The 22,550-nt window shown below is 37.4% G+C and overlaps 5 protein-coding genes across 8 annotated transcripts; 4 read left to right on the forward strand and 1 right to left on the reverse strand.

Moving 5' to 3' along the window:
• Nucleotides 1–257: 257 nt before the first annotated feature.
• LOC103957214 (non-specific lipid transfer protein GPI-anchored 16-like) lies at nucleotides 258–1,529 on the reverse strand. The gene is made up of 4 exons (XM_009369335.3): nucleotides 1,129–1,529; nucleotides 991–1,017; nucleotides 652–711; nucleotides 258–543 (listed from the first exon to the last, which is right to left on the reverse strand). The coding sequence occupies exons 1-4, from the start codon at nucleotides 1,463–1,465 to the stop codon at nucleotides 329–331; spliced, it is 639 nt and encodes a 212-aa protein (XP_009367610.2). The 5' UTR covers nucleotides 1,466–1,529; the 3' UTR covers nucleotides 258–328.
• An 884-nt stretch (nucleotides 1,530–2,413) lies between these two features.
• LOC103957215 (non-specific lipid transfer protein GPI-anchored 15-like) lies at nucleotides 2,414–7,551 on the forward strand. 3 transcript variants are annotated; one of them, XM_048586725.1, is made up of 5 exons: nucleotides 2,414–2,813; nucleotides 3,145–3,265; nucleotides 5,333–5,376; nucleotides 5,510–5,658; nucleotides 7,255–7,551. In XM_048586725.1, exons 1-4 carry the CDS (start codon nucleotides 2,498–2,500, stop codon nucleotides 5,638–5,640), a joined length of 612 nt encoding a protein of 203 aa, XP_048442682.1. In that variant the 5' UTR covers nucleotides 2,414–2,497; the 3' UTR covers nucleotides 5,641–5,658; nucleotides 7,255–7,551. The 3 variants fall into 3 exon arrangements, with proteins under 3 accessions (XP_048442682.1, XP_009367611.2, XP_048442683.1); XM_009369336.3 differs by lacking the exon at nucleotides 7,255–7,551 and having other exon boundaries at nucleotides 5,510–5,944; XM_048586726.1 differs by lacking the exon at nucleotides 7,255–7,551 and having other exon boundaries at nucleotides 3,172–3,265; nucleotides 5,510–5,944.
• Nucleotides 7,552–7,726: 175 nt separating this feature from the next.
• LOC103957216 (non-specific lipid transfer protein GPI-anchored 5-like) lies at nucleotides 7,727–9,558 on the forward strand. The gene is made up of 2 exons (XM_009369338.2): nucleotides 7,727–8,952; nucleotides 9,244–9,558. The coding sequence occupies exons 1-2, from the start codon at nucleotides 8,616–8,618 to the stop codon at nucleotides 9,384–9,386; spliced, it is 480 nt and encodes a 159-aa protein (XP_009367613.2). The 5' UTR covers nucleotides 7,727–8,615; the 3' UTR covers nucleotides 9,387–9,558.
• Nucleotides 9,559–11,880: 2,322 nt separating this feature from the next.
• LOC103957218 (F-box/kelch-repeat protein SKIP30) lies at nucleotides 11,881–14,755 on the forward strand. Of its 2 annotated transcripts, XM_048586966.1 has the most exons (4): nucleotides 11,881–12,095; nucleotides 12,878–12,928; nucleotides 13,388–13,434; nucleotides 13,641–14,755. In XM_048586966.1, the coding sequence occupies exon 4, from the start codon at nucleotides 13,718–13,720 to the stop codon at nucleotides 14,753–14,755; it is 1,038 nt and encodes a 345-aa protein (XP_048442923.1). In that variant the 5' UTR covers nucleotides 11,881–12,095; nucleotides 12,878–12,928; nucleotides 13,388–13,434; nucleotides 13,641–13,717. The 2 variants fall into 2 exon arrangements, with proteins under 2 accessions (XP_048442923.1, XP_009367614.2); XM_009369339.3 differs by lacking the exon at nucleotides 13,388–13,434 and having other exon boundaries at nucleotides 11,882–12,095.
• A 1,144-nt stretch (nucleotides 14,756–15,899) lies between these two features.
• On the forward strand, nucleotides 15,900–19,055 carry LOC103957219 (tRNA (guanine-N(7)-)-methyltransferase non-catalytic subunit wdr4-like). Its single transcript, XM_048587025.1, has 10 exons — nucleotides 15,900–16,090; nucleotides 16,422–16,586; nucleotides 16,689–16,869; nucleotides 17,017–17,073; nucleotides 17,151–17,221; nucleotides 17,492–17,570; nucleotides 17,660–17,719; nucleotides 17,864–17,964; nucleotides 18,059–18,119; nucleotides 18,428–19,055. The coding sequence occupies exons 1-10, from the start codon at nucleotides 15,957–15,959 to the stop codon at nucleotides 18,815–18,817; spliced, it is 1,299 nt and encodes a 432-aa protein (XP_048442982.1). The 5' UTR covers nucleotides 15,900–15,956; the 3' UTR covers nucleotides 18,818–19,055.
• Nucleotides 19,056–22,550: the final 3,495 nt, after the last annotated feature.

A 22,550-nucleotide genomic window follows, 5' to 3' on the forward strand; every position in this document is an offset into this window, starting at 1 on the left:
TTGAACATGAAATTGTCTAATTTTCCTTTTATGTTCTCCTTTAAGCATGGAACGGCAAGGTGATTGAAAAAATGCCTCAAATGTCATCCGAACTTCGTCTTAATCCCAAGAGGAAGATATACTGGATTCGCCATTGTACGTATCGTTTGACTAGCTACCACACATGATCGCTTGCCCCAAATAGTTAAACATAATATGAGCCAAGCTAACAATGTTTATCAAGTCTACACCATTCCAATCAAGACGGTATAAATTAATGATCTTATAACAATCCTCTTATTAGTTGTGGATGTGATAAACCATACAAAAAGCATGTGCTAGAGAGGTATTAGTAGGACTTGAAAACCATAATTCCCAAAATTATCAGTAGGAAAGATGGTGGGGGAACATCGGTTAAACTAGATGCTGATGGGGTCAGCTGTGGTCTTCCGACTCCTTTGGTACTTTGTGTTGGAGCTTCTGGTTCATCTGATGGAGATGCTGGCTGCAGATCATCAGATGTTCCAGATTCTGGTGCAGGACCTGCTGCAACCGCCATTGAAGCTGCCCATCAATTCCAATAGATTAACGTTAGTATTAGCCTTCAGAAAGAGACTTAAAACTTTCTTTGCAATTTGAAAGAAAAATTAGCTAGTAATCAATAATTATTACCTCCTGGACTTAGAGGTGAAGAAGCTGTTGGTGCGGGTGTTGGCACTAGTAACCCAGAACCTGCCAGTTCAAGTACTAGTTAACAAATTGGCACATTGCGAAATGACCCGTTTGGTGGCCGGGATTGGACTATAGAGTCTCACCCGATCCAGATGGGATGTGTTAGTCACAAATGTCGGACTGTTGCCGAATTTAATAAGTCCAGTCTTAACATGTACAAGTTAACCAAACAAGGGACACGACAAATAGGTCATTTTAATTGATTAGTCGTGTCTTGTCTCAACCACCTAACAAGGCCTAAATTTTTACGTTCTTAGAATAACATGAATTCTAACATACCTGGAGCAGGTAAAGGACTACCAGAGGCTGCAAATTAAGAAGAAATATCGCAAAATTAGATTTCTTATACAAGTCAATTTGTCACTTAAAGTATATAACACATTATTAGAAAAATCTTAAAATTATGTGAGTACGTACCCTTGCATTGCAGTGGGACGGCTCCGATCCCACAAACTCGAGGAAGAGAAAGCGCAAGGGTTTGGTTAATGGGCAGTTGGAAAGGGACACCGCCGGTTATAAGAAGACAAGCGCAGTCCATGCCGGTGCCCATTATTGACTTTAACGAATTGCAGCATCCGGCTGTCTGTGGTGAGCCGCTGCTTGTACTCCCGGTGATGAAATTTACGCATGGAGTGATGCTGCTTATCATTGAGGCTGTGCATGGTGTACTAATCTGCCCATTAACCCATCTTAGTGAAATGATAAGGAGGGTAATTGGGATTAGACTCAATCGAAAATCCTTGAATGAGTCCATGAGTTTGTCTTCAATGAAAGGCTTTGGGAATTGAAAACTGGGATTTAGAACTTAGTTGGGTTTGGCTCAAGTTGAGGAGATAGTTTATATATAGCTGACGAAATAGAGAGGTTTTGAGTGAAAAAACAAAAAGGAGTGGTTTTGAAATGGGTTTTGGAGTTCAACAACTTTAACTAATTTGTTCATATACTTGGCGAATCCTTTAATTATAGCATAGTTCTACATAGTGAGAAGTAGTGTGTGTGACTAGGTATAAGGTTAGGTGAGACCAAAATATAAATGGATTTTACAACATTGTAAAAGACGTTTAATAAATGACGTGATCGAAAACCCCTATTGGAGTTTTTGTAGTTAACTTTTGACTTGGTTACTTAATGTAAATCCATTAACACAGTGAGGATAGAGAACCTTGGGTGCAATGGTACACTAATTTAACAGCTTGAGCTGCTTTGAGTGTAGGAATTAGTACTTTTAACAACTCAAGTTACAAGCCATTTGCCAAATGTTTGATGCTCTGCTTACATAAATTTGATTCACTTATAAGTAGGATTATGCTATTTACATACTTATTTTTACTTCTCACACACACCTCTTAATTTTCGGGCATCAGATCGAATGAATTGAAGATCAATAGACAAAAATTAACAAGAGTATGTGAAAGGTAATAAAAGGGTGTGTGAATATCATTACCCCAATTATATAGGGTGACACACAAGTTACTAGGCGGGTCCAAAATCTAAAGTAGGTAATCTGATTTTAGAGCATAATTGGTTCAAATAATGACAGTTTCTTATCTTAATTTATTGAAAAGCTCTTTTTAGATGCCAACAACACCAAGTCAGTTGAAGTTTGGCCACCCAAATACACCAATCTTATTGTCTCTACAAAAAGAAAGTTCCCTATATAAATCCCATATCATCCCTTATCTTTCCTTACTCAAACCCCAAATCACAAATATACAAATTACACATCTTTTGAAAGTTTAATCACCAAGTCCATCTCCTCATTATTTTCAAACAAGTCCACTTGACCATGGCATTCAAAGGAATTGAGATGGTTCTAGCCCTGGTCCTTGGGTCCATGCTATTGAGTGGAGCCATGGCTCAGTTAAGCTGCACCAGCACAATCACAAGCCTGGCTCCATGCCTCAACTTCGTTACTGGAAGCTCAGCAAACCCTTCATCTTCTTGCTGCTCACAGCTCTCTAATGTTGTCCAGTCATCACCTCAGTGCCTTTGCTCTTTGGTCAACGGTGCAAGCTCATTGGGCATCACCATAAACCAAACACTTGCTTTGTCATTGCCCGGTGCTTGCAAAGTGCAAACTCCTCCCCCTAGCCGATGTCAAGGTAAGTTGAAATTATCATAGAGTAGTGATTTTCGCAGTTTCAGTTTATCTCATTGCAGTCGACAATGAATCTAGATAATAAATAAATATAAAATATTCAAATTGAAGGGTTAGAAGTTAAACCATGAGTGCCAAAATAGCTTATATTATTCAGGTATTGATGAACAAAGCTGAGGTTCTATCATAAATCAATTGGTAATTGGAGAGTACGATCAATTACTTATAAGCACATGCAATGTCTCTCCTCCCATCAGTGTGTGTTCATTCTCAACAATTGACCCTACAATAAGGTATTTTATAGTAATAAGTTGGAACTGATTTGATTAAAGCAGGTGCCAATGGACCTTCAACTTCTTCAGGTGCCAATGGACCTTCAACTTCATCATCAACTCCTCCAGCAAGTTCGCCAGCAGCTTCCTCCAATGAAACACCTTCAGAAGCTTCTACTCCTGAAGCATCTGTTGGATAATGGCCAAATGTTTCCTTGTTTTGTGGCTTAAATTGCTCCATGTTTTGTGGCTTTTTCAAAGCCATGTTTTGTGGTTTTTTTCAAAGCCATGTTTTGTGGCTTTTTCAAAGTCATGTTTTGTGGGAGAAGGCTTGGATGAAGAAAAGCATAAAAAGAGAGCATTTGGCAAAACAAGGATATGGATGAGAGAAGGAAAGCATCCAAAAGAGATGGTGTGAGCATTTGGCTCTACCATGGGCATGGGTGAGAGAAATCAAGAGAGCTAGAGTGGAAGATCTCTTGTGAAAGAACTCTTGGGGTAGAGTGAGGCTCTTGGGAAAATTCTGTGAGTGGGTGTACAAGGGTTATGGGATTGGGTTATGTCAATTTAACTCATGTGTAACTTGTACTGTTTTTCTCATAGTGAAGAGCAATATCTCTCCGAGGACATAGGCAGGTTTTTGCCGAACCTCGTAAATTTCTCGGTGTCTTTATTTCTTGTATTTTATTTTGTTCAACTGTGTGTGATTTTGGTGAGGTTGTAATCTGAATCTCGGTTCCGCACTAACGAACGGGCCAAGGCACAACAATTGGTATCAGAGCATCGTTGGGGGCTTTGGTTCGTTGGAGGTCCAGATTTGTTGTTCACCATGGAATTTTCAGTTGAGCAGTTTAAAGAGAGAGGCGGTTTTGCTCTTGGTAAAGGAGAGTAATGGAAGCCTGAAGAAATGGAAGCCGTGTTTAGGGATGCTTGGATCAACTGCGAAAGTTGATGTTGAGGAAGAAGACAAAGGCCTCTTCCTTCTTACCTCACTTTCAGATTTGTACGAGAACCTTGTGAAACTTTACTGCAAGGAAAGAAACAGTAAGTTTGGAGCAGGTGCAAGCTTCTTTGGTGTGGAATGATACACACAAGAGACCATGGATGATGGTGGGCACAAGACTGCTTAAGCTATTCAAGGTTGAAATCGTGGAAGAAAATTGGAAAGAGGATCTAAGAGAGACAGCAGGTTCGGATCCGGTTCCGGAGGCAAGGGTCCACAGTGCTACGGGTGCAAGGCCGGGTTAGCAAGTTTGTGGTGAAAGACTTTGAGTATGCCCTCTAGGTACTCGAAGCAACACTTCTCCTGGTGATGTTTAGTCTCAAGTGTTGCAGGGGTTTTGCAGCAGGTGGAGCTATGGGATTCACAGGTGATGAGAAGGTCCTGAGGTAGGAGGAAGTGTGGGAATTTTGTCTGGCTCGATGGGTTGTTGCTGGAAATAGGCGCGCTGACGAGTTTCCAGGTTGCAGACAATGAAGGGGAGGAAAACCTGCTGGAGGAGACGAGGATGTGTTGAGATCCTGTCTGAAGCTAAATGGTGATTTTTAGCTTGCAGCAGCTGCACATGCATTGGCAGAAACTGAATCGGAACAGGACCAACGAGGTTGATTCAGAGTGTGCATGCTGGTACGTAAGGCCAATGGACTTTGGTACAATTTGGCCAAGGTGGAGATTGTTGGATAATGGCCAAATGTTTCCTTGTTTTGTGGCTTAAATTGCTCCATGTTTTGTGGCTTTTTCAAAGCCATGTTTTGTGGTTTTTTTCAAAGCCATGTTTTGTGGCTTTTTCAAAGTCATGTTTTGTGGGAGAAGGCTTGGATGAAGAAAAGCATAAAAAGAGAGCATTTGGCAAAACAAGGATATGGATGAGAGAAGGAAAGCATCCAAAAGAGATGGTGTGAGCATTTGGCTCTACCATGGGCATGGGTGAGAGAAATCAAGAGAGCTAGAGTGGAAGATCTCTTGTGAAAGAACTCTTGGGGTAGAGTGAGGCTCTTGGGAAAATTCTGTGAGTGGGTGTACAAGGGTTATGGGATTGGGTTATGTCAATTTAACTCATGTGTAACTTGTACTGTTTTTCTCATAGTGAAGAGCAATATCTCTCCGAGGACATAGGCAGGTTTTTGCCGAACCTCGTAAATTTCTCGGTGTCTTTATTTCTTGTATTTTATTTTGTTCAACTGTGTGTGATTTTGGTGAGGTTGTAATCTGAATCTCGGTTCCGCACTAACGAACGGGCCAAGGCACAACAGCATCCATTTCGCCATCAGCCTCGGACATTCCTTCATCTTCAGGTATAAGATATTATTCCATATCAACTACAGTGACATGCATAGTGAAATGTTGTCTTCTCAAATAGTCTAACATGTTATATTGTCACATTGTCAACTTAGACCTGAAATACTAACATGACATGTATTAATGCAGGAGGAGGTTCAAAAACAGTCCCATCCTCAAACGGTAACACATCCAACGGAAGCACCAGCAGAGCACCTCTTCACTTTGTGCTCTTCCTCTTTTTTGTTATGTCATGTGCTTCTTCTCTCTCCAAATTTTGAGTCTTCTTCCCTGCAGAGGTTTGGAGCATGCGATCTAGTTCTCCAATGTTTCACTACATTTTCTTTTCTTTTCATTTCATTCACTCTTCTAAAAATCCCTACCTAGGTGCTAGACGGTTGGTCACCACTTCGATTAATGCCTATGCATTTGAAAATTAAGAAAATGCGCCTAGACCTGCTGAGGCACCCGTCTAGATTGCAACTTACTTAGACAGAAAATAGATAACTTTCATTTTGCATTTTATTTTTTTCAATAAATTGTAAAAGACTTGTTGAATACTTAAATAAATACACATTATATGCATGTTCCCCATGTTTTCATTATATTCCAATACTTCCTAATATATATGGTATTCTATTTTGTAGTTTATAAGAAAATTATATATATTTTAACAGACACTTATTTACATGAAATATAATAGATTTACTAAAACCAGCCTAGGCGCCCGCCTAGCATTTTTTAGAACCTTGATTTCATTTTATTAGTGCTCTTCTTAGAGACAAGCATTTTAATTTTTCTCTCTTGAATCTTAGACCATCTCCAATGGTGACCTAAAACCTAAAAATATTTAGCCCAGAAAATTTAGGTTTTAGCCCAAAAACAGTTTTTCTGCTCCAACTATTCTGGCCTAAAATTTTAGCCCGAGATTATCAAAGAATGAATTAAGGCTAATTTTTTTTAAATTAACTTTTAGAAGAAAAAAAAATTATGTAGACTATCCTAAATTAATTATATGAACATTTTAACCTCAAAATATTTAAATTCTGATAAATTTTGAAAAATCACTAAAGCAATACATGAAAATCATGATAAACCACATAAACTTAATACAAACGACATTTAATAAATCACATAAACTTAATACAAATGACAATTAATAAACCGCATAAACTTTAAAAAAAAAAAAAAAAAAAAAGGCAATTAATAAATCACATAAACTTAATACAATCGAAAACTCATAAATGTAATAATGATATCTACCATCTTGACTTGGTGATGGACTTGGATGACAGTCTTGAGATGAATTGTCATCTTGAAGATGGTCTGAGAGAAGGAGATCCCTATTCGTACTTGTAGTTTGTGTTTCTCTTTATATCATTTGTTTGTACTTTTAACATTTGATAATGAATTTTTTATTTGAAGATTGCAAATAAAGGCTACAAAATTACGTTCTACATATATAGACCAGAATAATTTAGAATACCTTTTTGTAGTAAAAAAACTGAAAAATGAAAAATGAAAATTCGAAATTAAAAAGTGTAACCACACACAAAGTATTGGATCACTAATAATGTTAGATAACTAGTTGATTTAACGCTACTCAATTTTAATTTGTTGAACTTCGATTCTCTACGCAATAAATCCCAACCCTCTTCAGGGACCAAAGCTTTGATTTTGGTCACCCATTTGGGCCATTTAAAATGATATGATGTTCTAGAAGATAACTATTTATGTGCGGATTCAACAAAGTCTTATGTTTTCTCAATCAAATAATATATAAGATGCTATTCCCTTGGTCCAGTTAGCATCTGCACAGGTTCTTTGCTTTCATGGAAAATGAAATCCATTGGCTTTTTTTGCCTCCTCTCATTTCATCAAACAACGATGTGCAGGTTTAAATGTGAGTTTTCTAAACTTTCGAATATCCCATGAGAAGTAGTTTTTCGCCACAACCGCCCCTCCTTTTCTTATTCTTCTTGCCGTCGTCGACTTTGAGCTTTAGGAGGCCACATAATCCCAGAGCACACCAAACTTAATCAGGGTGGTTGGCCTGCCTTCACTGGACGGTCGCATTAAGCATCATACACATGGGTTATCCAGAGACACATTTTTTATACACTTTTTTATGAGACTTACTACATTATGTATTTTAATGATCTAATCATCTATTTATTAGGTATTCTCTCAAATATGACATCTACCAAAATCACTTAAATCCGAAGCCGTATGTTCGTTGGACTAAATTTATTGTTTTTGTGTAAAATCATACTGGTCTATTTTTTTTACTAAACATGAATGGCTTAATGATCTTAGATTTGTTTAGATTTTTTTTTTTTACAATAATTATCTATGAAAGATGAATTAAAATATAAACGGTTCAGATCGTTGAACCACATTTCAAAACAAACCCTACAAAATGTGTGTAAAAGACGTGTGTCCCATCGTCCTTACCCCCACATACATATAGTCAAAGAAAAAAAACAAAGCTAAGCAACGTACACGAATGATCTGATAAAAGAGTTCGGATTTTTGCCGGATCCTCTTTGTGAGGATCCCAGGGATTCATAAATCATGTCCATTCATCGTATATCGTACAGTTAAAAATCATTTTAAATATTTTTATTTAAAAATAAACATAAACAGTACTTGACAAAAACTAACCGTACAATGTACGATGAACGGACAAGATTCACGGATCCTAAGGATCCTCTGTTGGCTGATAAAATAATTAGACATGCTTTAAAATATTATAAAAGCTAAATCAAAATGGTGAAAAGAAACATTGGACTAGGTAACTCTATTAATTAAATTATCATAGTCCCAATCTTAAATTTTTTTTATTTGTTTTAAAACAATGATATATATACACGAACGAAGTTGATATTTACACTTATTTTGGGCTATGGAAGTTAAGTCACACAATATGCTAGTCAATAAATTGATAACGAGTTCATCATTTGCGACAGTTGAACTTAAAGCCTCTCACTTATGGAGAAAAATAATACTACTATAGACCAGAGTTATAAATAACCCCTCCTAAATTTTTAGGTTAACTAATAATAAAACCTGTTACAAAGTAGGAAAGTTGGTGACCAAAGAAAACCCAGCTGCCTCTCTTTACTTCACAATCTCCCCCTTTATACATACAAATCCCAAAACCCCCTTCTTACACTAAACCCAGATAAACTCACCATCGAAACCCCTCTTTATTTTCTCAAATTTCACAGAAGTATTTACTTAATTTCACTTGCAAATGGCATTTAGGAGGAGGATTAATGAATTAATGGTGCTAACTTTGATCTTTTTTATGGCTTTGTGGGAAGGAGGCAGAGTTGTTGCTCAATCTTCAAGTTGCACCAATGTGATAATTAGCATGTCCCCATGCCTTGATTATGTAACAGGAAACTCATCATCCCCATCTTCCTCATGTTGCTCACAGTTTGCCAATGTAGTCAGCTCTCAGCCACAGTGCCTCTGTGAGGTTCTCAATGGAGGTGCTTCTTCACTTGGTGTGACCATCAATCAGACTCAGGCCTTGGCTCTCCCCTCTGCCTGCAATGTCCAAACTCCGCCGGTTAGCCGCTGCAACGGTATATAGAATGAAGTGTTATTGTCGATAGAAGAAAAAAAAAATCATTTTGCACTCCCTTGAATGTCATTTTTCTTTTGAGTACTTCAATTTAGACACACAAAACCGGCCACATTCCTCGTATGGTTCTATTAAAAAAAATGTGTCAGCAGTGTTTTCATTTTCATGCATCTAAATAACATTTTTATTCTGGTTTATGTTTCTATAACACAGGAGTGCAAGATGATAAATCTTCGTGCTTGTCCAGGGTTTAGGAAACTTTATTGGTTGACTTTTAATCATGAGTTTGCAGGGTCTTCCGCTCCAGCAGCTTCTCCTTCGCCATCAACAGACGTGGGGTCTTCAGATGCAAATACTAACAAGTTGGCATTTTCTCTGCTGTTCTTCTTGCTCTTCGTTGCATCATATGCCTCAACATCCACAGCCAATTTCTAAGCTCTTATGCCATGGATGTATCTAGCTAGATTACTCCTTGAACTATAGGGTGCCATATTGCTGTTCCAATTTTTGCATATTGTAAGCTTTTGGTGTTCCTTTAGGGTTACGACACATTATTATATACAACGGGATATATCCTCGATTAAGAGTACTTCTGGAGAGTTAAGGATGGGATTGGCTATCTTCGTATTAAAGTGACAAGTATGATAACGTGATTTCTGGTTGTGTATTGCCTTATGTCTCTCTCTTTTGTCTTCAGCTATTCCGGTTGGTAATTGACTTGGGCTTTGTAAAACTAAAATCTAATCAAATGACTGAGGAATAGAATTGGCCAGAATAATGGTATTGATATTAGTCTACTAACTTTATACAGAGAGTTCCCTATAAACAAGTAACTGATCCTGCAATACTACTATACGGGAAAGGAAGGAAATATATACATATTAATAACTGATTACATGCCTATTCTAGGCCCTTAATTTATGATAGGGATCCTTATTGCTTTCTAACAGGCTTCGCCGTTTGGCTTGATGGCCTGTTTCGTAATCGCTTCCTTTTGGTTTTTGAATGAAGCTCTAATACCGTTTCTGTCAAAAATTGCGGTTGTATAATTTATTGCTTCTTGTCCGAAATGATTGATTATAAAGTTGAGATTCTATCATGCAAGAACTTATAAGAGGTTGTGCTCCATTTTATAGTGCCAATTGATTTATGGTGTAACCCCCAACTTTCTTGGTGGTATTAGAACAGGTTGCCCTACACGTGAAGCCTAATAGCCACACGTGCTCCACGTCTTTCAATTTGTGTTGTCCACGTGTAAAGTTTGAAAATTCGCCACACGTGAACCATGCATGGTTTGGTCCCTCACCAATGTGGGACCCCTTAATTGTAGGCGCTTGCATGGTTTGGTCCCTCATCGATGTGGGACTTTGTCCTCATATTTTCACATACCCACATCACGTGTAACGAATTTTCAAGCCTAACACGTGGACAACATAAACAGGTGACGTAAAGCACTTGTAGCCTTTAACCTTCACAAGTGACAAACTTGTTCTGATACCATGAAAAAAGTTGAGATTTTACCATAAAACCATTGGACAAAATAAAAAATAACTAACCTCTTATAAATCCTTACATGATTTGTTACTTCACTCACATATTATCTCCTTATTGAATTGAAATAAAACAGCCACTGAGTTTGCTACGTTTCCATGGACAATACAAACCAAGTACTGAAATAATTGCTTGTACCAAAACAACAAACAGATTAATTAACTTTGTCACCACTAAAACGGTGGTACTCCGAAGAAGCCTTCAAATGAAGTCAAATCTCGATTTCAACAATATGAACATATATAATTATGTACGATGAAGCTGAAAGAACAACCCTATCAACAACAAAATCATGAGCTTTGACCAATAAAACCGTGTTCCTTAAGTAAATTAATCAAAAATCAATATATAAAAATGTTCTTGTATAAAAGAACTTTTCGTAAAAGCACTTTTGTAGGTCTGTCAAATTGCTTCATTTACACGCAGCACACAGACCGCCACCGTGCCCCCTATGCCAAGGAAGGAAGGCTCTATCTGGAGTCAAAACATCAATGCATCTAACCTTCCACACGGCAAGGTATATTGCTATTAGGTACCATTTTTTCTAATTAATATATTGGAAGAAAAGTCCTACAAATTACTCATTCTGCAGAATGTACGGAATATGCCCTCCACAAAAGATCACATAAATTTCGGAAATATTTTGGAAAGGACAGAAAAAGATGATAAATCTCAATTCAAAACAATGGACATGCCAACTAAAATATATGAAGATATATCATTTTTTGTTTATTAAAAATATAACTACAATGTAACACGAATTCTTCAATATAAAATTACATAATGATAAAAAAAAAAAACTAAACTGTAAGTCATATACGATGTATTACCCGTTTAGTGTTTTTGAATTTTATGGCTATATTAAAATATGTGACCGATTTATTGGTGTATATTAGTCTTCTTTTTTAAAATGATATTTAACTTTAAAGTGATATATTTGACCCTAGTACTCTTATTTGTACATAGATATTAGCCTTTTTTTAGATATAGAAAACGAACTGAAGTAGTTCTCACATTTAGTGAAATCATCATAGAGTTCAGTGGACCGACATGAAGTTCGGAGAAAACAAAAATACAAGAAACCTCATACTTTTGGACAAAGCTTGGCCCGAATAACGTAGTTATATGTCATTACCTAAATTTTTCTCATTTCGGTGAGATTTTGCAAGAGTGTGTCATGCACGTGTCAGCCTAAGATGAACCAAAAATAACAAAAATGCCATGGCAAAGCGCGAAGGAAATCAGGAGGAGAGGAGAAGCAAAGAGGAACTAGGAATTTGAGAATATCCACAAATGTTTATTTTATTAAGTTATTAGGGTTAAGTGAAAGAGGAAAATCCCAAGAAGTTCCCCAATTTTCCAATCCGTCGCTGTAACGATCGAATTATCTCGCGTTACCTTACAAGCAAACAGCACGCACAAATAACATTGGACTTTGTAAGTCGGCGTTTTCCCTGAGCTCTTAAAAGTCATCCTCTCAGCCTAGAAAACCAAACGCTACCCTCTCTCTCTCTCTCTCTCTCTCTCTCTCTCTAGGAATTTGAGCAGCAAAGCACAAATCTTTGTGTTCTTCACCCGGTCCCCGTATTACAGGTACATCCACTCTCTCTCTCTCTCTCTCTATCTTTCTCCCTCTCTCTCATGGGCAAGGAAAAACAAATTTTGATATGTGATTAGAGTTGTTTCAGTTGTGATTAGAAATTTTTACCATAATTTTTGGTGAATTGTGATAGATTTTTAGTTGGAGTTGAAATTATTGATTGCCCAGTTTTTGTTATGTGGAATTGGAGGTGGGTTTCGTGTTAAAGGTCAAGAATTTTAGTGTAATAGTAGGGATTGAATTTCAAAGTCGTGTGCTTTGTGCATCAATTGGTGAACGAATTTGATTGGTTCTGTTTTTTGGGTTGAATGTTGAAACAAAAGTTTCATGCTTTTGTTGCATAGGTATTAGCATGTGAGTTCATACCAATTTTGTTGCATGAGGCCTGGATCATGCTTAAATGGTGGAGTCTGTTGGATTTTTTTAATTACCTATTGCCTCATTTCTTGTTTGAGCATTTTAGTTTCTCATTTGGAATTGATAACAAAGGTCTCTTACAAAGTTAATGGGTTTTGAACCGATGCCTTTTCGTTTAGTGTGTCAATCCACCTTAATCCAAATAGTTATGCCATAGCTGACAGTGGTGTATGCTTGAATGCTCAAGAATTTTCGGACCGACAACTAGTTTAGTTGAAAGCTAATGTGTTAGAATGTGAGTAGTCTTGTACTGTGAGATATCTTTTATTACTTGTTAGATTTCTTGTTTTGAACATCGTTTATACAAGCTATTATATCTCAAAGTTCAAATTTTTTAACTTTCTCTTTGTTTTTGTAGGAATTTCTGCATAGAGAAGAGAATTGTTTTGCTTACGTCGCGCTAAAACTGGTAAGTAACGGAGAGCAGTCATACTCTCATTCAGCTATTTTTTGCTATATCACAATATCAGCACGGTAACAAATCTCAGTGGCTAAGATTTCTGATGTTGGCATTTGTTTTCTTATCATGATTTGTGCAGAATTTGTTTTACCTTATATTATTTTGTTTTCCATATCTACAACATTTAATTTACATGATAGTGTGCGTTTGAATGAAGTACATTATGTTTCGACATTTTGAAACTTAACAAACGTTTTATGGTCTTCATGCTGTCATTTATGCACTGCAGGATACAAATGTAAAGGTCATTGAGGATGTTTTAGCAGTATCATGAGGATGATAGATGCTTTTAGTAAATGATGACATTTTTTTTTCTTTTATTTTGGGGCTCGATGATAACGTTGGTGATTGAGAATCAAACCCATTTCACTTTTTGAGATTATGTTACACTGTTATTGTCTTTCATAGCTGTACATGCACATAAGGGCGTTGAAATTTGCAACACAATTGACAAGGTGATATTCATTTTGAGGTTTTGTTAGAAGTTTTTGTTGCAATTTGTGGCATTTATTTGCGGATTACTTATGAAGTTTGATAGAAAATACAGTGACCTTTATCGTGCACCTTCTTTGATCTTAATACACTGTCATTGAAACTTTGATTTTGAAAATTCGAAATCAATATTCTCTTCTCGGCATAACCTCATATTTTGATGTTTCAGGTTGTTTTGCGGTGCTGCCCTAGCGTGGCAACAGTCAGCAGTGAAGGATCAACTGAAACAGATGAACTGTGATTATTATGTCTGAACAACTGATAGAAGGTCTCCCTGACGCTGTTGCCCTTAGGTGCCTTGCATGGGTTCCCTTCTATCTCCATCCCAAGTTGGAGCTTGTTTCTCGTTCTTGGCAAGCTGCCATTCATAGCACTGAACTTTTTAGAGTTCGACAGGAAGTTGGCTCATGTGAGGATCTATTATGTGTGTCTGCTAATGAACCAGATAATCTATGGCAACTATATGACCCTCGTCGAGACCTTTGGATTACGCTTCCTGTTCTCCCCTCTAAAATAAAAAACCTTTCCAACTTCGGCACTGTCTTTACTGCTGGAAAGCTGTTTGTTCTTGGTGGTGGCAGTGATGCTGTTGACCCACAGACTGGTGACCATGGTACCTTTTCAACCAGTGAGGTTTGGTCATACGATCCTGTAACTAGGCAATGGGCCCCACGTGCATCTATGCTTGTTCCTCGTGCAATGTTTGCATGCTGTGTTTTAGGTGGAAAGATTGTTGTTGCAGGGGGCTTAACCAGCTGCCGGAAATCAATCTCTCTAGCAGAAATGTATGACCCTAACAAAGATTTGTGGGCTCCAATTCCTGATCTGCATTTATCTCATAATTCAGTATGCTCGGGGATAGTGATTGGAGAAAAGATGTATGTCTTGCACAGGGGTTTATCAACGGTGCAAGTCTTCGACAATGTTGGGCTTCATTGGACGGTAGAGGATTATGGTTGGCAACAGGGTCCAATGACAGTCATTAAGGATGCACTCTATGTGATGAGCCATGGAGTAATCTCCAGGCAAGACAGAGAATCATCAAAGGTATTGGTTTCGGCTTCTGAGTTCGGTGGCAGAGTTGGGTTTGCAATGGCTGGACTAGGAGATGAAATTTATGTGATTGGTGGGGTGATTCTCTCTGAACATGGGACCTCGGAAATCAAGCAAATATCAGACGTTGATGTTCTCACGATCGGAGGTGAAAGGCCAACTTGGCGCCAGGCTGCTCCGATGACACGGTGCAAAGGAAGCGTTTATGGTTGTGCGCAGTTGAGAATTTAGGTTTCATTTGTTCTGGTCGCCGTTTGTTGTTGTGTTTTCGTTCCTGCTAGAAGGAATTGGCGTAATGCCAGCTGCCTTTTTGTTGTTTCATTCCTGCTAGAAGGAATTGGCCTTATGCCTGCTGCCCTTATGTTATCGTCGGTCGGCCTTGTGTCACGTTACGATCATCGGCTTGTGCTCCCCTCGGAACTCTTATATCCGAAGTTAGGCCGAAGCGCCGGCGGAAGAGGCAACAGTTCAGTGGTTCAAGAATTATATGAACGAACGATCTCATGGACCAAGCACTTGTTTTCTTCTTCTTTTAGAATCTTCTTGTATGTCTCTGCTTCTTATATAAATTTCTTTCATTCATGTTTATTTGATGGGGAAACCTATGTTGTTCAACAAGTCATTTATAGAATGTGATCTATATATTCGGAAAAAAAATCAAATCAATCCAATTTCCTAGTTTGTTTGATTATATAATTATGATACGCTGATCCAATGTGATGCCAATCGAACCGAGGACGTTAAGTTGTACTACAAAAACGAGAAAAATAGGGGTAGAGACATTTTAACCGCTTCATTAGTAGACCACCTCTTACATAAGCACGAAGGGATTGTAATTATAGGCTTGTCTGACTCCACATCGATCTCGCTTCATGTCAGGAGAGACTTTTCAGTGTGTTGGGAACACAGCTTGGTATATCAAGTGTAATAGTACAATTAGTTGAAAACTTGAAAAAAAAAGTTCTTAACCAATTGTATTTGATACTAAGTGTACTAAGGGCCGTGTTTCTAGCATACTAAAAATTTCTTCCACACCAGAGCAGTTGTCCTACTAAAGTTTCTTTTGTTGCTTTTATTATTAAAAATGTGAACATAATCAATCAAAACTTCATTTGCTTCTCTAAAACCGCTTATCGGAAATACTTTTGGTTATTAGAAAACACTTTTAACCTTTCAGAAATTATCTAATTGTGACCGTTTATTGGAAATACTTTTGGTTATTAGAAAACACTTTCAACCTTTTAGAAATAATGTAATTGTAACAAATTCGTAGTTTCAATCACTACTTCAAACCCTTTATTTTAATGGGCCATTGGGCCCAAATACAATTAGATGGGCTTTCTACAAACCCAAAAGATAAACCCCAATTTTGGTGTCAAAACTCAAAACCCTGAAGAGGACGAGCGCCAACCAGAGCCGTCTCTGAGCAACAATGGAGGACACGCCGATGGAAAACGGTGAGACCAACAAGGATTCTGAGGTGGCCCCAGCCTTAATTGCCGTCCACCCCACCCAGAGCTCCGTCGCAGTCGCAGTTGGGTCGGACCTCCGTGTCTTCGACCTCCTGTAAGCTATTTCCCCTTGTCTCTGTGCATTGTTCCTTTGGATTCTAAAAATTGGCCCCATTGAACTGCAATACGATTCAACTGTGAGCCCCTGAAGATTGAAACGGCGTCGGTCTCTTTGTATTTTCAATTGTACATGTAGAACAGAGTGTCAATTTTGGTCAAGTTTTGAACTTTATGCTCTGTTTGGATTTGAGTAATTTGTCAGGAAAATTGGAAGTTGTAAATTCAGTTTCCCGTTGTAATTTAATACTAAATTAGCTGTTTTTATGTGATTTTATGAGGAAATTAATCAATTTTAGCAAAATAACTGCTTAATGTTTGTGTGACAGTGGGGGTTGTGCGGTTTCTTTGGTAGATGATTCTGGTAGTTCCCTTCATAAGGATTCGATAAGAGCCATTCGCTACGGAGCAGACGGGAAGCTATTTGTGTCGGCTGGTGATGATAAAACCGTCAAGATATGGTCGACTGAATCTTGGCGCTGCATTACCACTGTGTAAGTTATTGAAACTCCCGTGATATTGGTACTCTTATGAGTCATTTTGAGGATCATATCATCGAAATCATTCGATATTATTTCCACTTATCTTCGATATAGGTGCTCGGAGAAAAGAGTGAGTGCAGTTGCCATAAGCAGTGACGGTTCCTATGTTTGTTTTGCTGACAAGTTTGGGGTTGTTTGGGTTGTGGATGTGGATGTGTCTGATGGAAATCAAGCTTCCGTTAATAAGAAGGCAGCACCACTGCTTTCTCACTATTGTAGCATCATAACAAGCCTGGTGATTTATTTTCTGCTGCTCGGGATTTATTTGTTTCTTACTCTCGCATAAATACTAATGGTTCTTCTTATATTGTAGGTGGACATTGTTTCTATGACCACCAGATATTCATGAGATGAGTAGTAATTAACATTGTAATTTTGACAGGAATTTTCACCAGATGGACGGTTTTTTGTTAGTGCTGACCGGGATTTCAAAATTCGAGTAATCCAGCATTACAACCCTTTCAGTAATCTGATAGCTACATTTGCAAATAGTTTACATGATTTTTCTTCTGGCAGGTTACAGTGTTTCCCAAGAAGCCTTTAGATGGAGCTCACGAGATACAAAGTTTCTCCCTTGGTCATATAGAGTGGGTGGCTATTTATTCTGTTATAAGACAGCAGACAAACTATATAGATAATGAAGAAGCTTTATGCAAACAATTGTACTTGCTATGTTCTTAGTCAGGGATTTCCTTTAAACCTCAACGCGATATGCACAAAACATGCGGTGAACTCAAATTTAAATAGACAGGCCTTGGTGTTTCTTATTAAGTTAGCAATTCGACATAAAACATGTTTTGGAAATCTTCTTGCAACTAAATGTTCACTTATCTTCACTTTTGTGCATCTATTGGCAGGTTTGTTTCATGCCTTGCCTTTGTTTGCACTCAGGAATGCCTCCAGGGGTTTCTTGTCTCTGGAAGTGGTGATTCGACAGTAAGTAATCATAGTAACACTTGGTCTTTGAATTTCTTCTGCATGCATCTTGTGTACAGTAGAGTAATTGATCCACGTTGAGTTTTCAGGTTCGTCTATGGGATATTTCTTCGGGATCTCTCCTAAACACTTGTGATATTAGGGAAAAGGTACTTCAATAGTTCTAAGTTTCCGGGATTCCCATTTTCCTCTTTGTTCTAAAATTTTCCTATTTCTCTAGCTGATACTTACCAGCAGTACGATAGTTTTGTAATTTTCTGTTGGCATGCTATTTACCTGATTTCATTCTGAAGGCAGGACTTTTAGAATCCAAAGGAATAGAAGAGTGCTATGGGGCCGTTACCAATTTGTGCACCATCCCAGATAGCACCCTTGTTGCAGTGGCTGTTCAAAGGCAAGTTCCTATCTGTTGGATTTTGTCTCTTTTTTCGTTGTGCGGTTGTCTGTTTATTTCATTGTCTTGATCCTCATTTGGTATTCCATTGTAGTTTGCAAGGAATAATATTGTTGAGCTGTGATCTTTCTGCCCAAACACTCCATGTGGCCAAGGTAAGGACCTCGATTAGTCAAGTAATTTGAACTGTAAGAATGCATCCGTATAAAACTACACGTTGACCTCTTATCAAGCAGCTGTAGTTGAATTCATTCACAAAAATTTGTCTTCTTTAGACGCTTTTCGTCTTGCCTAACATTACCATTGATTTTGATCATTTGTCCTTCCTGTTAACCCTTTTATCCTAAGTCTTAATTACCTAATTAATTAGCATGAAATATAGCTCCTTGGAGCTAAATTGCTGAAGATCTATATCAAGACACGCACATAAAGTAGACATTTGTATTTGGTGTGATTCGAACAGGTGGTTTCTATCGAGGGAGATGCCTTTATTCCTACAAGTTTGGGAACTAGCTCATCGTCAGGATTATTGTGGATGGTAACCGGTGCCTCTAAATTGCCTGATTCTCAATACCCTTGTGTGGCCCGTGTCAAGGTTATCTCTGGCTTTAAGGACAGCACTCCTGATTCAGTTGAGCACGGATCAATTGTTTTGAAAGACAATGAGATCCCCGGAGGTGAGAAATTGCTCGAGAAGTTGCAGGGAAGAGTGTCCTTTGACGAAAACTTTTTCTTGACAGCTGCTGAGGCTTTGAAAACATCCATGAGCAATTTGTTAATAAAAAAGCAGTACTCAACGGAGAAACGAGAGTTTAGAAAGAGAACCAGAAATGATAAGAAACTCAAGCAGTGATGGGATTCCTAAAACGTCAAAAGCTCCTCCGGAAACCGGTTTTGAGAAGCCCTAATGTGAACTACTCGTATTACTCTTTAGCTTGTAACCCTAGTAATTGTTTTTCCGTATCTTTGTAAGAAAATGATTGTTTTGTTTTGAGATATTAGAAAATCTGTACCTTTGCAAGTTGCAATCAACTTGAGTAGACAATAATTTTGAGTAGGTTTGTATTCAAGTGATTGCTTTTGCACCTTCAGTAATTGTTACTTGGTCGTGTTTTAGAGAGAATTTTCGGTAGGCTGCATTTACTCCCTTTGAAACCAATGTGGATCGTAGAAACCGAACACGGGGGTTTTGTGAAAGTAAACTCACACATGATGTGATTGGGGACCCCAAAGTTTTCTTGAACAGTTCCTATGCCTTAAATTTTGTCTGCAGTACAGTAGATCCCGTGGTACAGCCTACTACCTGCAAAATACTAGAATATGGACCAACGTCAGGAAATGAACGAATTATTATCTTCATGTGTGACCTGCACGTTTCTTTACATAAACATCATGATTTTGCACCACTACGGGGTGTCCCTTTCAAGTCTGTGTTCACAAGGCATCTCTTGTATTTGATTCATGATGCTGGTGAATCACATGATAATGATCATGGAATGCTAAAATGCCTCTGTGAGCCTTATCCGCCTCCAAAAAGATGGACTAGCTTTGCGAAGGTATAAGCTGATTCTCTTTTGCAAAAAATAAAAGGATAAAAAATAAAAATTTATTTTGAAGGTGATTACGATGCAAAAGAAATTAACTTTTCCGTTACGAAGTGGTGTCATAGCCCTTGTATATGTCTCTATTTTGTGAGTGACATGCAAGTTTCTCTTTATAACTAGCAATTAGGTTAGTGATTATCTCTTCGGATTAGGAAATAGTCTCTTATCCTTAGACGGTTTAGTTAAGTGGTGGTGCATTTCGACACCTAATTAGGTCTTCACAATCATAATACAGAGACAAATCCGTACGGGAAATGTCTGCTTGTATCCACCGGGTGTTATGAACATTTTGTAATTATCATCTTAATAAACCCCACAAGCATATCCTTACGCAGAAAGTTGATTATCTTAATTAATCAAAGGTGATTATCCTAATGCATAACGCCATTAAAAGACAAATTTATCTTCATGTGTGACCTGCACGTTTCTTTGCATAAACATCATGATTTTGCACCACTACGGGGTGTCCCCTTCAAGTCTGTGTTCCACAAGGCATCTCTTGTATTTGATTCATGACGCTGGTGAATTACATGATAATGGTCAGGGAATGCTAAAATGCCTCTGTGAGCCTTATCCGCCTCCAGAAAGATGGGCTAGCTTTGCGAAGGCATAAGCTGATTCTCTTTTGCAAAAAATAAAAAGATAAAAAAATAAAAATTTATTTTGAAGGTGATTACGATGCAAAAGAAATTAACTTTTCCGTTACGAAGTGGTGTCATAACCCTTGTATATGTCTCTATTTTATGCGTGACATGCAAGTTTCTCTTTATAACTAGCAATTAGGTTAGTGATTATCTCTTCGGATTAGGAAATAGTCTCTTATCCTTAGACGGTTTAGTTAAGTGGTGGTGCATTTCGACACCTAATTAGGTCTTCACAATCATAATACAGAGACAAATCCGTACGGGAAATGTCTGCTTGTATCCACCGGGTGTTATGAACATTTTGTAATTATCATCTTAATAAACCCCACAAGCATATCCTTACGCAGAAAGTTGATTATCTTAATTAATCAAAGGTGATTATCCTAATGCATAACGCCATTAAAAGACAAATGTCACATCCCAATCTACATAGTAAGATATTGTTCGCTTTGGCCACATCCTCATGGATTTGTTCTTGGATTTCCACCCAAAACGCATCTTACTATAAGGAGTTGGGTATGTACATATAAAGCACATCATTTCTTCTCTCCCGAACGATGTGGAATCTTACAACAAATTTGTACCCCATTTTTCCACTTCATTGCCCTCTGTCATTTCTCACCTTCCACATGGTAACGACAAATCATCACCTAAAAACAAATGGAAGACACCAGAAGGGATCACATAATCATGTCTTAGTAAATTAATTATCTACTTAATCCAATAACTTTTTTTTTTTTTCTTTTTGCGTAACTATATTGTCCTCCTTTTAAGTTTATCAAGGTTTTAATTTTCTAGCACTGCACCGTCAGATTTTAAAATCACTCACTTCATGTCATTTGATTGTTTGATTGTCTGGTCATCGATAAATTGATACAATTCATAAATTAAAGTAATTTACATAAACGGGTCGTACATCTATCACATTAACAATCTCACATATGATCATACAATCAAATTATAAAAGGCATAAATTGAAATAATTTTATAAATGCAACGATGCAATATACGAAATCTGAAACTCTATAAATTAGCTAAAGATGTGTATTCAATTGAGATTTTGAAAGATTTTAATTCTTTTAATGAATTTAGGGGTATTCAATTAGGATTTTAAGTGATTCTCTGAAATTCAATGTGTATTCAATTAGGATTTTAAAATACTTTATTAAAATCTTTAGAAATTTGGGTGTATTCAATTAAGATTTTAAAGAAATTTATAAGATTCCAAGTGTATTCAATTATAATTTGATTTTAGAGAATTTGAAAAAGTTGAGGAATTAGAGAGAATTAGAGAGATTTCGTAATGTAATTTAAGCATCCACAAATCTCACATCTCCTCATGAGATTTCGAGAAAATGAAGTCAAAATTTTACATGAAATCGCTACAAATCAGTTAAACTCTTTAAAAATCCATGAATTTATTAATTAATTGAAATCCCTCATATTCTGAATTGAATAAGCGTGTAAAATATAATATAAATTTTCCTTGGTGCCGACAATACAATCCTATCTTACGCATGAAAAGAATATCATTGCCTTGAGGAATTGAGCAATGTCAATAGATCAATTATGTATTGCATTTTTCTTTCTTTCTTTCTCTCTCTGGAACTGAGGGTTACCAAAAAAAATAAGCACCCGACTTCTCTGTTCTCTCAGTTCCTATAAATTCTTATTCTCTCCTATTTTGTACGGTCATGGTTAAGTCACGTCAACATTTTATATTGATTTTTTTATAGAGATAATAAGACAAAAGTCAATAGTAATATTTAATGTTGACGTGACTTAACCGTGACCGTATAAATAGGAGAGGATGAGAATGTATGAGAATTGGAAGGGCTAAGAAGCCATGTCCAAAAAATAATTGACTGACAACGTCATCTTGTTTGAAGACATGTTAGTGGGGCTTGGCAATGGTGAAAGTGACTTAAACTTGTTTGATAGCAATCGTTGTGGGATCATCTCTTCTCTCTCAAGTTTTACCCCCATTGATCAAGACATCTCAATCGGTTCGTTATCCATCACTACATTTTGGACGACGCCTCGCGTGTGCTACATTTACGTGTTGCTACCTACTCCTTCCATATCATTGAACGATGGGAGTTATGCTTGGGGGAAAAAATCTATGTCAACATCTCTCATCAATTACAATCGTGTTTGAAACGATCACTATAAGCGAAGAGCAAGATTTATAGGCAAGGGCGGATGTTTGGTACGGGTCTTTTCTGTGCTTATCAAGTATTTGATGTAATGCATACTAGTCATATCTTGATAGGTTTCATAGGCATTACTCGACAAGTTCTCTCTATATTATTCAATAGATTGTTTCGGTATATATCAA

This window comes from the organism of the source record quoted next, unplaced genomic scaffold (assembly GCF_019419815.1).
Source record: "Pyrus x bretschneideri cultivar Hongxiangsu unplaced genomic scaffold, Pyrus_bretschneideri_v1 Contig25, whole genome shotgun sequence".
In the NCBI taxonomy this organism is placed as follows: Eukaryota; Viridiplantae; Streptophyta; class Magnoliopsida; order Rosales; family Rosaceae; genus Pyrus; species Pyrus x bretschneideri.